The following is a 15,332-nucleotide window of genomic DNA, read 5'->3' as shown; positions in this document are numbered from 1 at the left end:
GTTCGATCCAGTTGCTGTGTTTGTGCTCTCAGTCACAGCAGGCATAGCCTACCACAGTGTACCCCGGCCATTTTAATGAAGAACTTGCAATGCTACTGATCCTGCACAATGCGTTTCTGTTCATGCAGCGAACAACGGCATGCTACTAGGCCGACTGAAAAGATTCTATGTTTCGCAGCGAAAGTAACATCGGAGCAGAAGTGCGATAATAAAAATTGGGTCTTACAGGAGCTTGAGCGGTTTAAACCAAAAATATGTACCTGTACCACGAATTCACCATTCTTACTACTCTACTTTGTCTTACCACCTTGCTATCTTTCTTTCATTTTTCTTAACGATCGCACATATGTACTGTGAGGATGACGAGCTCGGGCGTTGGGTCAATTTGATCCCCGGGAATCTCAAATACCATAAAGCTAGATGCTCCAAGTAATCGGGACAGGTAGGGCTCTATGCAAACTCTTCCGTTTGAACCCTCTTACATCTGCAAGTCGTAACCTTCAGGTCAGCATAGGTCACCAAAGTCCCAACTGTGTTGCATTCGCGCTATCATTGCTTGAGTTTTTAGTTGTTCCGGAATGATACGCCGCGCCGTTCGGCGTGACAAAAATACAGAATAGCTGCAAAAAGCGTTGCTTGTTGCTGGAGGCTGGATGGCTATATTGTCAGTACTTGCGAATATATAAGCCGACTGGAGGGCCCACTGGACGGGTAGGACCCACTCGTTTGGTAACAGCCAACGCATATTTTAGCATTGCGAGGGCTGGCGGACTCTACCACACCAAAACACATGAGGACGCAATCACGGAAACCCTCTCAAAAGCGCAAGACATTTTCGAAACTTCAAGCGCACAACAGAGCCATGAATCACCAGCCCAGCCACAAACTTCAACCATCGACGAAGGACTGAGTCACGCTCCATGACACCACATTACCACGCATAGCAAAGTAGAGCAGCTTCAACTGAGCGACTACAGGGACATGGCTCACTCCACCCTAATTCCTGGGAGGCGACGGGTGCCTTCCCAACCATGCTGCGAGAGATTTACATTGGAAGATGATGCCATTTCGCGCATGGCTGCAGCACAGGAAATACGCTAACCACGCTACTTCCTCTTCCTCTTCGCAGCCTCTCGGCCCTGCTAGGCTGAGGGGCGCACTGGAAATGGGGCTCTGACCAGCCTGCTCCTGGCAGTTACCCGATTACATAAGACTCAAATAATTAGGATATCGATCAGCAACGGCCACCTCTCCGCTGAACCCAAACACCCTTAACGGGTGCGGACGCGATGGTGTCAGTCTCGAGAGGCTCTCTCTCCCTCCGTCCTGGCTGGCCCGCCGGGCCGGATGGCGTGACCGCAGAGACGGGACGCTGCCCGGCTCGTGTTTCCGGAACTCTAGCGCAGGCTGCTGCCACCCTCCCCCTACCCCCGCGCGGCGGCGGCGAGTGGGCCCCCGGGCGGGCAAAGGACATCCGCGGCCTCTTTTGCGGTACTTCAGGCGGGACGTCAGATCTGTGCAAATGCTGCGGGTAGTCCTCTACACAAAGTTGTTGACAACTTAGTCGCATACGCCTCGCTCCCTGGTGACACATCATATTGGCGCAAACAAACTAAGACTTCTTAAAAATGTACTGTGACATGTAAGGCCTGACAAACACGCAGCAACTGAACACAAAGCATGGTGAGCATAGGCCATCAATGAAATTTTTAGCCACCGTTTTGTGATCGTACGCAAAAAGAGAGCATTCTGGGGTCATATCAAACCAGCACACGCCACAACCACAGCCGCTGCAAAGCTGGTCTACCGTGGCCGCTGCCGGCCAGAGGACGCCTGTCGGCATACGCGTCGGCGACGACTGTCAGTTTACATCATAGCTGGTCATGAGTCAGCCTTTGTGTTCATCACAGCGGCTGAAACTACCGCCTGGCGATGACACGCATTGCGCATCTACCCTCGAAGGCGCGACATGTGTGATGCCCAGTCGGAAGGCCAGGCAACATTCGCGGACGGTGGCGAACTAGGCATGACCAAAGCAAAACATGCAGACGACTGTGTGGATCACTCGGCCAATCACGATGCTCACAGCCGCGCAAGTCAATTGTGGCGTCCGCGTCCTGTAGACCTACACACTTTCCCACACACACACATACACACATACACACGCACGCGCGCGCGCGCGTGCATGTATCCGTGGTAACTCTGAGATCAGCCTCAGCGGCGTGCGCCACGGCCGGGCGGAGAGGCGGCCAGCCCGGCCGGCGCGGTCCGACCACGCCGTCTTGCCTCGCCCCGAGTCCGACGGCCGTCAGAGGTCGGTCACACTGCACTTGCGCGAGTCCTGGGCTGGCACCGGCTGCTGGGCCGCGGCGGCGGCGTCGGCTGACACCAGCGGCGCGATCTCGGCGTACACGCCCGGCTCGGGAGGGCGGCTTGGCATCGAGTCGCGCGGGTCGGCGTAGTCGGACAGCGGCGGCGGCCGTGGTCGGATCTCATCGTAGATGTGCTCGGGCGCCGGCGACGAGCACAGCAGGTCCGGCAGCCGGCTGTCCGACGGTAGCTCAGTGCCGCTCGTGCAGGCTGACCCACTGCCGGCGCCACGCTGCTCGGCCAGCGTCGCCAAGCTGGCCGGCGGCGCTGGCCGGCCGCCCAGCGCGCGGCGGATGCGGTGCCGGTTGACCAGCAGCACGGCCAGCAGCGCAACGACCAGCAGCGCCGCGCCGGCCAGCACGCCGTAGAAGACGACGTCCTGGTCGAGGCTGACGGCGCCGCCGGACGCGGACCGGCAGGCGGTCGCCGCGTCCGCCAGGCGCTCGGCGCCGCCGTGCTCGTCGCGGCAGTAGCCGCTGCGAGAGACGTGCTCCGCCAGCTCGCGCTGGGTGTCCGTCAGCGGCGCGGTCGATCCACCGGCCACCAGCTGACGGGCGAGCTCCGCCGCCTGGCACGAACAGTCGGCGTCGAGCATGAGCGAGTCCCAGTTGACGGCGGCGGCCGGCAGGTCGGCATGTACGGCCAGCGACCCGTTCTCGGCGTCCCCGACGTGCAGCAGGTGCACGGTGAACGGGTGCACGTCGCTGTGCTCGCAGTTGGAGAGCCGGACAGCAGCCAGCGCCAGCGCCCGCAGCAGCGCCACCCGCGACTCCACGAGCCGCACCGACGTGCACGCCGTCACGTTCAGCGCGCGCGGACCCATCTCGGCCACGTCCACGCGCTGCAGCTCCAGCCGGTCCACCTGTAGCTGGAGCGCGCCCTCGTGCATGACGTCGACGGTGCTGGCCTCCAGCAGGACGGCGTCAACGGGACCCGAGAGCGCGCGCCGCCGCACGGCGCCCAGCCGGCAGGCGCGCACGGCCACGCGCCGCCAGCCCTCCTCGGCGCGCAGGCAGCCCGACTCGAGCGAGTCCAGGCGGCAGCCGAGCAGCTCTAGGCTGGTGATCTCACCCCGGAACGTGTCCGGCCGACACACGCGCATCGTCACGTTCACCAGCGACAGGTGGCCGATGGTGGCCTTGAAGGCGTGCCGCTCGGCGTGCAGGTCGCCCACCAGGTCGAGCACGACGCGCGGGCCCGGCAGCACGCCGCTGAAGTGGAACGCCAGCCCGCCCAGGCGCAGGTACTTGACGCGGTGCAGCGTGATAACGGCATCACCGCGCCACGTGCCCGACAGCGACTCGCGGCGCAGCTCGACGGTGTGCACGCGCTCCAGGCGCAGCTGCTGCAGGCTGGAGGCGGCCGACTGCGCCAGCCCGTCCGAGTGCACGTCCACCGAGTCCACGTCCATGATCACCAGGTCCCGCAGGGCGTACAGCGCGTAGATCAGGTTTCGCCCGATCACCACCGTCCTGGCGTTGGATATGTGCACGTACTTGACCGTCTTCGGTATGGAGCCCTCTCGCAGCCGCATCTGCGGGTGGTTCGGGTCTGTGATGCGCAGGTACCGCGTCGGGCCTTTGACGTGAGACACGCGGGGGTTTGCGGCGCTGTCACGGCCGGCCGGCACCGCACGCCACTGTTTCTGGCGGGCTGCCAGTAACGACGACCAGCGGCGGGAGCGGCATAATTAGTGACGAGCGTTTCAATGAGTGACCTCGTTGAGCTGGTTTAAGCCCCTGTCGCATAGTGCCGACCATTCAGAGAGCATGTCATCCGAGGGTCCGCTGAGTAAGTGTGGCACCCAGTCATGAGGAAATGAACAGCGGCCTTACACAGCCAAAAAAGGAAATTGAAAGGAGTTCAGAGGCATTGTCTACAACGTGTGTTAAAAGTGGTCGGCGTTGCCGTGAACTGCGGGCCTGTGGTATGCATCACTCTTTCCCGGATAAAATAGCATACCGGACCATGCTGGTATAGGCAAAAAAAAACATCGCGTCATGAGGTCGTGGTGGGTTCAGAGAATGTGGCGCACAGGTGTCTGCGAAAACTTAGCAGTAATATGGAAAGAAACGGATCTAAATATTTTATAGTCCCAGTCCCTCCCCTCCCCCCCCCCCCCCCCCCGCCTCAGCGCTCCAGCATGCTAAACTCGCTTCACAGCTGGGGGCAACACCGAAAAACTTCACATGTCGGAAATGACATCCAGTATGCTGCATATAAAATGACGCGGGTACGCACATGACCAATATCCTCCCAGCTGTGCTCATCGCTCGGACCCAGGCCCAGGCTCACGTATCGTCTGCGCACCGAGCGGCAGCTGCGCTATGTGCGTGATAACAGCACGATAGCGCGCCCCATATCGGGGGCCTTTGTTGAATCACCGACGAGCCCTCATGTTCGGCCAGTTAAGTGTCAACCAACGGGAGATAGGAGATTTCATATTTTCACTGCCGACCCCGACGTGCAGCTGACCGCAAGCCAACGACATTTTTGAAACGCCCAGCCCGGTCATGGACACAGGTTAGGAGGGAAGAAGCCCGACTCGCCCTTAGCGTCGTGTTTCTTATTTTATCACCACATATCGCGCCTGGAAGACGGCTAAAGATCAGCGTTAAGAGCTACCACTGCATTGCGCCCCTATCCTCAAGAGAATCCTTGTCCCTTCCACGGACTCGGCAACGTGCGGTCAAGCAGTGATCAGCCCCACGCTCCCACGCCAGACTTCTCGTCTTACTACGAACAGCCGGTCAGCGTCGACAGGAGCTCACCTCGTGCGAGTTCGGGCAGTCACAGCTCATGCTGGTAGCGTTGCTGCAGTGCGGCATGAGGTCGCAGCAGACGATCTCGCAGGCCAGTGGCCGCTGCGCGCACGCGCCCAGCGCCAGCGCCGTCCACACGGCCGCCCACAGCCACGCTCGGCCGCGCGCCATGGCGAGCCTCGCCAGCCGTCTGGCGGCGCAGCCAGCGGCGGCCCGGATCCCTCCCGGTGGCCGGACGGATACGACGCGCCGTCGAGCGGGCTGCGGAGGCGACGCCGCGGGGCTCCGCGGCGCCTGGTCTGTCTGCCGGCCGGCCGGGCGCCGCTGATACGCCGCGATAAGACAGCTGACGTCAGCGGCGTACCCGCCGGGGCGCACGGCGCGGCGGCCGCCGGCGGCGCACGCCCCGGGCAGGCAGGGCGCCGCTCGCCCACGCGCGCCGCCTGGCTTCCTGGAGCCACGCGGTGGGGAATCCGCAAGCCCGCACTGGAAACCTCGGCACCACTGGACATGTGCTTCGTGAGAAACCGACAGCCAGGGAGCATGCGACTGCAAAACTGCCTCATGCAACGCCCCACCGTGCGTCTGGGCGTGACCATGGCGTGCCGTGTACAATACACCCGACCTGTCGTGACATGATGAACGACCGTCCGCTCGGACTGTGCGGCGTGCTCGAGGAGTCACCGGCTGGAAATAACGTCCCGCAGTGGTACTCTACGTGTGTACTCCGGTTACGTTCGTGCTGGACGGGGTCAGATACCATTGCGATAGACGGAAACGGCATCACCACTTCCACTTCATTCGCCGTCATTCACCTTCGCAAATGGTCGCAGCCTTCTTGTAGGACAGCACAACGGAAATATACGTCAAAGAAAAACCTCGAGCCCCTGCTTTTCCAGCATTGTGATTTGGGGTGTTTATTTGACAAAAATCGATATTCCTTATACCGGGAGGTACGGAACGTTATCAAGCAAGCACTGCACCTTCAATAAGAGCAGTGCTTTCTTATTAACATCGCTTAACCTGTTCTATCCATTATATTTGAGGTCAACTTTTGTCAGAACAACAAGTCCAAACTTGCCTAAAGCGGCATGTCATCGTGTCCGCCGGCCCATCGTCGTCATTTTATGGATCACATATAAATATTAATGCCGGAAATGGCGTAACTGCAACATTTCGCTGCCTAGCCGAAAGAGAGCATCCATGAAAGCATGAGAGTTGCACAGAAAACATGGCCATGGTCAGTTTAAAGGAAATTGTTTTGTCACTGAGAACAGTTATCACGAGTGTACTGAGCCCTGAAAATTGAAGTTTTCTATATTCAGATAAACTATGCAGCGTATCGTTAGGATTCAATACAAGGGGACGGTAGAGGAGGAGCAAACAATATTATCATTTCCCCGCTCTCACACATAACCGCTATTTTTTTGGAATTCACGCTCTGAAAGTCGTCTTCAATTTTGAAACAAAATCGTGCTTACAAACGTCCCATTTATTCGGAATCTTACCCCTGCTGCCAGCATCACAGGTGTCGACATGAAACACTACCATGACACCGCCATGACCATGACACCATGACACCATGACCCGTGGGAGGTGCGGCCAGCCGCTGACTAGACGCTTCAAGTCACGACCCACTGCCGCCACCATCAGCCACCAGGCTCGGGCGCAGCGCTCCGTCCTTCGCAGCAGCAGTCTCACCGACCATCCGCCGACCCTGACCAGTCCACAGGCCGGTCCCGGCTACTCGGCTGGTCCCGGCGACCGGCTACCGGTCCCCGGGCCGGGGGCGTCGCTAGCCGGCGGGTAGCCGCTCGGGAGCCGCCGCCACCGGCCGCAGCGTGCCCGGCAGCGGCTGGCATAGCTCGCTGGCAGCTATCGTCAGACACTGCGACATGTTGTCGCGAACGTGAGCCAGCCGCCAGTGCTTCAGCAGCAGCGAATGCTCGAGCGTGAACGGGCCGTGGCGGAGGCAGCGGACGCGCACGGTGGTGGCGGCCGAGCGCAGCTGGCGGCCCAGGTCCTGCACCAGCGTCAGCAGGTACTGCTCAGACTCGTTGATGGTGTGTACCTCCAGCGTGAAGAACGGCGGCGCGAACTGCACGCAGCGGATGCCGTACAGCACGGGTGGAGAGCCCCGGACCGGCCGCGGCGGGCCGCGCGACGCCAGCTCGTACGCCGCCTGCGAGTTGACCGGCAGGCCGGAGTGCTCGAACATCAGCCGCTGGTGCGCCGCCTGCAGGCCGGCCAGCACCGCCTCCAGTCGGCCGCGTGTCACATGGCCGTATGTGGCGCGGTCGGTGGCACGGCCGTCGGCGAACAGCGTGTTGGTGGCGATGCCCAGCCGGCCGCTCAGCTGGTACACGCGCAGCAGCGGCCCAGCCGCGCGCAGGTCCGGCACCAGCCGCGCGCCGCGGTTGACGGCCAGCAGGAGCGGCCCGGACGTGCGCCAGCCGAGCAGCGAGAGCGGCGTCACGCGCACGTCCGGCGGGAGGAACGCCGGCCCGATCACCAGCCGGCGATCGAGCGCGGCGCGCGGCGCGTCCGCGGCCGGCTCCAGCGCGCGCGCGCCGGCTGGTTCCAGCGCGCGCCCGTCGACCGACAGCGCCGGTCGCCGCGGCGGCCCTTCGACTGCAGCCCGCTCTACGGCATTCAGGTCCACGGTCAGCTTGTGCCGCAGCACACCCATGCACTTGTCGACTGAGTATCCCGATGGTTTGTACAGGCAGGCAAGACCATTGAGCCGCTTCCAGAGGTCTCCTGCTACCCGCGACCCGGCCGGCATTGCAGTGGGCATCTGTGAACAAGGTCATGGAGACCAACACGTGACAGACATATCCAGAAAGAAAATGCTGACACTCCCATACAACACATGCAGATGGACGATGTGGAATCATGTGCATCAGAATCATATGAGCAAGGTTGGAGTCCCGCTAACGGCTTTCTTTCACTGACACCAAAGTCTAAGTCTATTTTCTACATCTATATGTGTGCAGGCCTTTAGGGATTGAAGGTGATAGACATCTACAACATGTGCGACACGGTGAAGTAAAAAAAAGTCCCGACCTTTGCCTACTTAAACGTTTACTTTTCATAAATTTACTTACTCCTTAATTATGAATGACTTGCAGGAGTGGTACAGGGTTCAAGGTGCATGCTAAGCATAGCATTGTTCCATGCCAACTCTACCAGTTGAGTCCACACCATCTCAGATATGAACGAACTCGTGGGATAACAACAATACACTCGTACAGAGCGAATGCGATCATAGCCAGGTGGACCAGAGCGCAGTGGTGCCCCGGCCGGTCGGCCACGAGCGCCACCCAGCCTCGTGCCGGCCGGCCCGGTCCGTGTCGATGCCACCGGCAGCTGTCTCCCTCCCGTGATGGTCCAGAAAGGCGGCTCCAGGCGGCTGGAGCCCTTTTTCAAACATGGTTACCACCGAAGTGGTGGGAGCAGTGAAGAGATGGAAGCCACTGAAGCTGTGGGGGCAGGTTCTGAGCTGTGGGGGCCTGACTGAGATGGAACCGATTTGGTCAGAGTCCGAATGGTACAAATCCATGGGTTTCAGATCCCTCCTGGGACATGCTCTTTGCACATGGGCATGGTTTATCGCTGACAGACACAGGTCCCAGATGCGAAGATCAAAGATGAGTCGTTCTATTCTTCAGATTAACGTTAATGCATACCGTATGGTTTAGGTCGGGGTAAACACAAACTCTCCCATTTCAAAGGTATGATGCGTGTTTGTGCACGTAGAATCCTCCATACAAAGCGCATGCTGCGAACCGAGCCACGTCTGAGAAGACTGGCTGAGGAAATAAGGTGTGAGGAAAGAAGGCTGAAATCGGTGATTAAGTCTTTCAAACAAAGATGTCAGCTGTCTGGTGTCATCGTTTTGATCGGCATGGGAGTGGGCCGACAACTGCCGGTAGCATTGGTGCAAGCAAGCCAGGCCGTCTGGCAGGGAGCCAGATGGCGCGCCGGACGCGCCGGTCCCCTGGCCATGATTGCTGTGATTGACTGCTGGCTACCCATGCTGCATGAGTAAAAAGGGAATCTCCACTTTTCTATGAAAGATTCCTGGTGTAGAAATATAAAGCAATGCCAAAAACCAAGATTTCTTATGAAAAGAGGGGTCTTCAAATTTGGAAATTGGGTTTTTAATAAGAAAAGTGTATACCAATAACAATGCCAAATGGCTCAACCTGTCTAAAATTGCCAGTTAGGAAACTGTATCACCTGCATAGTATTTTACTCTGATAAGAATGTGGTGTGGCTGTGGGGTGATGGCGGTATTATTTGGCACATTCCTGTATGCCATTCAATGACACCATCCACAGTAAACAGCCATGCACTGAGGTCTTACTTTCAGAATCATGATTAAGGGTCAAGGTAATTCAGAGTATGAATTGAGTGCAGACATAACATTATGGTATCTAAAATTGCCCTTCTAGTGATTGAGTTACCACAGAGTGATCACATAGCTTGTTGCATGTACCTTAAACCTATGACCCAAGCTGACCATTTGGTTTGATAGATAAGTCAGCCTCTGACTTTTGACCATACAGGAATGGGAAAGGTCTTACATGTTACATGAGTGCTACTGGATTACAGATCCAGCAGCCTTTCCCTTGATCATGAAGATGATGAAGACTCAGAACCAAGCTAAAACCTTAATTTGAGCCAAACATAAGCTGGAATCAAGCTATAAATTGCATCAATCCTCACTGATCTAACAAAACCCCAAATGGCATAAAATGAAATGATCTTTTAACATAACTCATGTACTTTGATTCTGAATCAAGAAACTACAGTGGCATTGACATCATATGTTATACTGTTATATGCATGTTATGCATGTTATACTGATCTGATAACCAACAGTGAGCAAATGACAGCAATTAAAATAGCATGGTTTAAATGCAGATGTCTCCATTAAAAACAAATATGATTCACTTTAAAACTTGTGCCCAGGTTCAGCAACTAGCAAATGATGATGGCTGAGCTCTTCAAAGTGTCAAAACGGTGACAAACACCTATATCAGAGCCTAACTGGCAAAATATTCATATGAAAAGCAATGAATGTCATCACTTTATAGTGTCACAAGTGGTGAGAACTGAGGGCCAACATTCAGGCCATGCAGACAGGCCAGTTTGCAAACTGTAGGATATGTGCCAACAAGATGAAAACAGATTGCATTCATTTGAACACATTGCACATTGCACAGATTGCATTCTTGCCACTGGCAGAAAATCATAATCTATTATTACAGCTGACTTTACCAAGTGGGGAGACCATAACACACATTGTCATCCCCCCAAACATCCAATTAAATCACTTGAGATGATACTTTCACCCCTAAATTTAAAAAGCTGCACCAAATTGGATATTGCGACCCACCTCTCCCCAACAGGACCACGTTAAAATCTGTCATGGCTTGCCGACTGGCAGGCAATCAACCTACTTACCGTCCAGCCAACCTACCCTTCAAACCCAAGAGCAATCACGCATCTCATAGCATGGTATCTCAAAACTTGGACTACACACTGTCATGTAACCGTGCCTACCTTTGATGGAATCTCTCAGCTCTAGTGCAGCTGGTGGGTATTACCTATCTAGAACCAATTGCGTATTACCCTGGTCCCCTGGTCCTTAGCATTTACCTACATGCGGCTCGCAAATCCCGCGATTTTTTTGACGGATATCCACCTTTTTGGGGGCCACAATCGTAACGAGTGCGCAACGATGCACGAAATATGGCAGGAACCGGCAGCAGTGCTGTAGGGGAATTAGGAAGTTGGCCGTAAAACTAATGTAGTGCGTTGAGAACTGGGATCTCTTTCGATCGAGCATTCTCAGGCACCTCATTATTCTGAAATGGCAAAATAATACGTGTATGCAGCATGATAGAGCAAGAAAAACAATGTGAATTCTCCGAATTTCCGATTCCGGTTGACGCATCACTCCACTGACACATCACTTCCCCATCTCAATGAACTCAGGTTATTATGGAGCAGCCTGGCCCAGAACCCAACCGAGGATTCGACTCCAGACACGCAGCCAAGAATCGGAGGGGGTGGTACGCAGTCGGGCCCATCTGGGAAGGGAATTGAGGCAGTTTGTGCAGCCGAATTATTTATTGCGCTTGGACTCGGATATTCAGATGGTTTCGCTGTCACTGACGGCAACCTTGACTATCGAGGCAGGCAAAAACCAAACGGCACAACTTCGATGCTCTCGTGGTCAAACTTGCTTTGACGCCATGCGCTATCGTGAGCCCAAAAATACGTTCTCTCTAAAACGGCACGTTTATACCTACCACAGCACAAATGCTTTTTGATATATTTCACGACGACCCTGTCCACGCAAAGCTTTCCGCCCATTCCCTGGCTGCAGCATGCATCGTGAGAGCTACCACAGATCTCGGAAGCGTGACTCGGGCTCCTCCTTTTCCAGAACTAAGCTCGCACACAGGACAATATATCTTTCCGCTTGGCATCAATAACAACGCAAAGATCGTGTGGCATATGATCTGTCAATGTACTCGATGTCAATGTTTATGGGGAGAGGGCAGTCTGGCGGATTCTTAGCGTCCTAGTCAGATTTGCTACTATCTGACAAATTTATTTACTCTGATAGCAGCCCTGGTATGAACGCCCAACACCGAATAACTTCATCGACACTTGTCCGAAAACGACTGGGTCACATTGCGACATTTTTCGTCACCCGCTGTGCAGATTATTTGCTCACAAATTAGAGTTCGCACGAATTCGTAACATCTAACTGCAAAGGCAGACCATGCAATTTGTTACAACATAGACCACATAGATACAAAACGCCAAAGGCCAACAGGTCACCACTATGCACATAAAAATAACCCACGAACTCAACTCAAATCGTGGGCATCGATCCAGTGCGCCAGGAGCTGTCTGACAAACCGGTCCCGCCCGTTCTCTTCACGTGGTGGTGTCCGACGGATGAGCTTGGGACGTGGCACATGCCACGGATCCGTCGGTGGTGTCAGAGCCCAATACCACGGAGATACAAAGATGGGCCAGTACTTCCTGTGCCACCAGGGATGGCGCCACGAACACAATGTGTGGTCTATCGCATGTTTCCCAGCGTGTCATCAGGACACATTTTCTGCGCCCCTTCCTTTGGGACTAGCGGTACGTTTCGCTTTCGACGGTTTGCTTCTGTACCATTGCGTACGTTGGGATCTACCCTGCGCCCCACCAGAGCCCTCTGGTGCCTGTCGACGATCCGCTGGCGGTGGGCGATAGCCTCGCAGAGGGAATCGATATTTCCCTTGAGGGGAGAGATAACCCTCCTGAGGGGAGCGATAGCCTGCCTGAGGCTGTGGAGCCTCGCCCTGCTGCGGTCTAATATCACTCTGAGGCGTCCGGTCATCGCCCCGCGGTGATTGAGCGCGACCTGTCGACGCTTGAGCGCCGCCGAGCGATGCCCGCAGCCAGTTGCTGAGCGTCGTCCGCAGCTTGGCGGCGCCGCGCGGCGCCGGCCGCTCGCCGGGCCTCTCAATCGGTGGCAGGCGCCGCGCCCGGGCCGGTCCCGGTGGCGGTGGCGGTGGCGGTGGCGGTGGTGACGGCGATGCCGGCGTCGGCGCCCACCGCGGCCCTTCCAGCATGGTCGAGTGCTCCTGCACCGAGTCCCCCGACACGTCGGTGATGAGCGCGGAGGCGGTGACGCTGGGATCAACCAGCGCGCCCTCCACTGGGTGGTCCATCAGCAGCGCGCGCACCACCATCCAGGCGATGTAGCCGAGCGCCGCACCGGCCAGGAAGCAGACAACGGCGGTGATGATCGTGAAATGACGCGTCATGATCACGGCATGGCCGAGGTCGTTGGTGACACCCTGAGCGCTACACGCGGGCACCTCCACGAACGTGACGTTGATGACGATCTTTGCTATGAATGCAAACACCTCGGGTCGCGGCACGGTGAGCATCATGTAGCCGTACGTGTTGTTGATGCTGAAGCGAGGCATGAAGACGAGCGACGCGTCGTTGAAAAAGTGGTCGAGGCAGTAGGTGCGCCAGCCGTGTTTCGATTGCTTCAGCATGATGGTGAAGTACAGCTCACACCAGTTGTTGTCCTAGAAAACATGAGGAGAAAGAAGGCCGCGCTGGCAACGGCGCAGATGGTGGTCGCACCATCGCCTCTGACCGCACACATCCGGGGCACTGCAGCGTAGCACGCTTCCTGCTAAATTCCTACGCAGCCAACGCCAGCATGTGTCTGGTTTGAGCTAGCTAGCAGCCACACGCGCGTAGGAACGGGAGAATTGGCACTAACAACACACTTCTCGTTTAAGTTTGGCATTAACCGTGCGGTGAAAAAAGAAGGAAAAGTCTTGAAAATGTAAATGGTTGGGGCTGGCCACCTCTCCCTCTTTTTGATGTGTTTTTGCTCCTGAGCCGGTGCGCCGGTGGTGAGTGACCCCGGCGCGCCGGGCGAGCCACCCACCTTCAGGTCAGGGTTATCGTTGGAGCGTAGCGGCGCTAATGAGCTGGTGTTGACGTAGATCAGCGGCCGCATGCAGCCCGGCGCCAGCACCGTCAAGTCGCACGCGTAGAATGGCTCATGCTCGTCCACCAGGCCGATCTCGGCCAGCGAGAAGGTTGTCTGGCTGCGCACGGACACCGAGCAGCTGGAGCCGAACGGGTCCTCCCCGCCTGGCTTGAAGATGTGGTTGGCGCACTGCTGGCCGGCGTACTGCGGCGGGCACAGGCACTGGCAGTGGCGGTCCCAGTAACCGCCGTTTTGGCAGGGCGGATGGTTCGTGCAATTCCACTGCCGCGCGCAGTCGTACGCCCGGTTCAGCGCCAGTGTGTCGAGGACAGACAGGCCCCTGTGGCGGTGAAGCTTGTAGTCCAGCATCCACTGGTTTCTGTCGAAGGCGAGAAAATGCACTTCTCTGGTAATGGTCGTCTGTAACGATCGCAGACAGAGGCAAAGAATTTACAAGCGCATGTGATATTAAACCGTGTCTGCAGATGGCAAGGACGTAATTTTTAGTAATTTTGACCTTTCATAAACGAAACTTTCGTCTCTGGTTTACAATATTGTTAACGTTTAAATGGCGACAGATGGTTCAAAACAAAAATGAGCACATTTCGAAAAGTCAACATTGGTGACTGTCCCTCCCAACGTTTACTCTCTCATTGGTGTTTTTCAAACACCACAAAAATAAAGTTGTAATGTCACACAAATACAGATGCCTCTTCCCTTTCCTGCTCCCTGAACGACGAATCCCGACCCGTGTCGCCGAATGGCACGCACCTGACGTTACCTGATATTGCGCACGCTCATCACCATGCCGTGTTCGAGGGAGCGCCGGCCGCCGAAAGAGCCGTGGCGCAACGTCGAGCCAATCGTGTCGTACTGCGTCACAGAGAGCAGGTCGTAAGGCGTGTCGTCGCCGTAGTCGCTGCAGGCGGTCGTCTGACCCTGGGCGAAAAGCAGCCGGTCGGTGCCGGCCGCCGTCACCATCACCGTCAGCGTCTCGTCGCGGTCGCGGCGCTGCTGCTCATTCAGCATGCCCAGCGCCTTGGCCAGGCTCTGCACGCCCTCGTGGAAGGGACAGGAGGCATGCGGCACGTGCAGCACCTGAGCGACCGAGCCGTAATCGCCGCCCCACTGGCTGCCCACGTTGTCGCTGTAGCACGCGTCGCTGTCATCCTCCGCCGTCAAGCAGAGCGTCGGCTCCTTCGCGTACTCGAAACAGTCGGCGCGCGGCGCCAGCCGCTCGAACGTCACGCACGTCAGGTTCTCGATGTGCTCCATGGCCGACTCGATCAAGGTGACGTTAGGGAGACTATTGCGTCTTCCCGTTACGAAGTAGCGAACAACGCAGCGTCTCGTTCCTTCAGACGGCCACAGAGCTGACGTAAGCACGCCGCCCGTCTTCATCACCTTTTCTCTGTCTTCACCGGTAACGTTTGCGTCGGTTCGACCACTAGGTCGCTGTATCATATCGATAGGCATCACAAGGACTGAAAGCCATGCAAAGTAGACGACAACTGTTCCACGAGGACCAATGTGGCGGAACGGACACATCCTCAAAAAGCTCACGTCAAGTCAAACGGTCTTCTGGTTACGTAGACATGTGCGAGGACCGAGACAAGATGATTTGAGTTCCGATGGTGCGATGACAAAGATTTCAATATGACGCAGTC

General features: G+C 56.7%; 2 protein-coding genes across 2 annotated transcripts; both read right to left on the bottom strand.

Moving 5' to 3' along the window:
- Window positions 1–2,308: 2,308 nt before the first annotated feature.
- LOC119100424 (uncharacterized) lies at window positions 2,309–5,309 on the bottom strand. The gene is made up of 3 exons (XM_037223521.1): window positions 5,142–5,309; window positions 2,726–3,904; window positions 2,309–2,356 (listed from the first exon to the last, which is right to left on the bottom strand). Exons 1-3 carry the CDS (start codon window positions 5,301–5,303, stop codon window positions 2,309–2,311), a joined length of 1,389 nt encoding a protein of 462 aa, XP_037079416.1. The 5' UTR covers window positions 5,304–5,309.
- Window positions 5,310–6,613: 1,304 nt separating this feature from the next.
- On the bottom strand, window positions 6,614–7,677 carry LOC119100423 (mitochondrial mRNA pseudouridine synthase Trub2; the record flags this gene model as incomplete). Its single annotated transcript, XM_037223520.1, has 1 exon — window positions 6,614–7,677. A coding segment is annotated over one exon (750 nt), but the record flags the coding sequence as incomplete, so codon positions are not given.
- Between the last annotated feature and the right edge of the window lie 7,655 nt (window positions 7,678–15,332).

The sequence above is a fragment of the Pollicipes pollicipes genome, unplaced genomic scaffold (genome assembly GCF_011947565.3).
Source record: "Pollicipes pollicipes isolate AB1234 unplaced genomic scaffold, Ppol_2.1 Scaffold_4881;HRSCAF=5763_pilon_pilon_pilon, whole genome shotgun sequence".
Classification (NCBI taxonomy): Eukaryota; Metazoa; Arthropoda; class Thecostraca; order Pollicipedomorpha; family Pollicipedidae; genus Pollicipes; species Pollicipes pollicipes.
The sequence above is the reverse complement of the archived record's forward strand: the minus strand, read 5'-3'. Positions and strand labels throughout refer to the sequence as shown.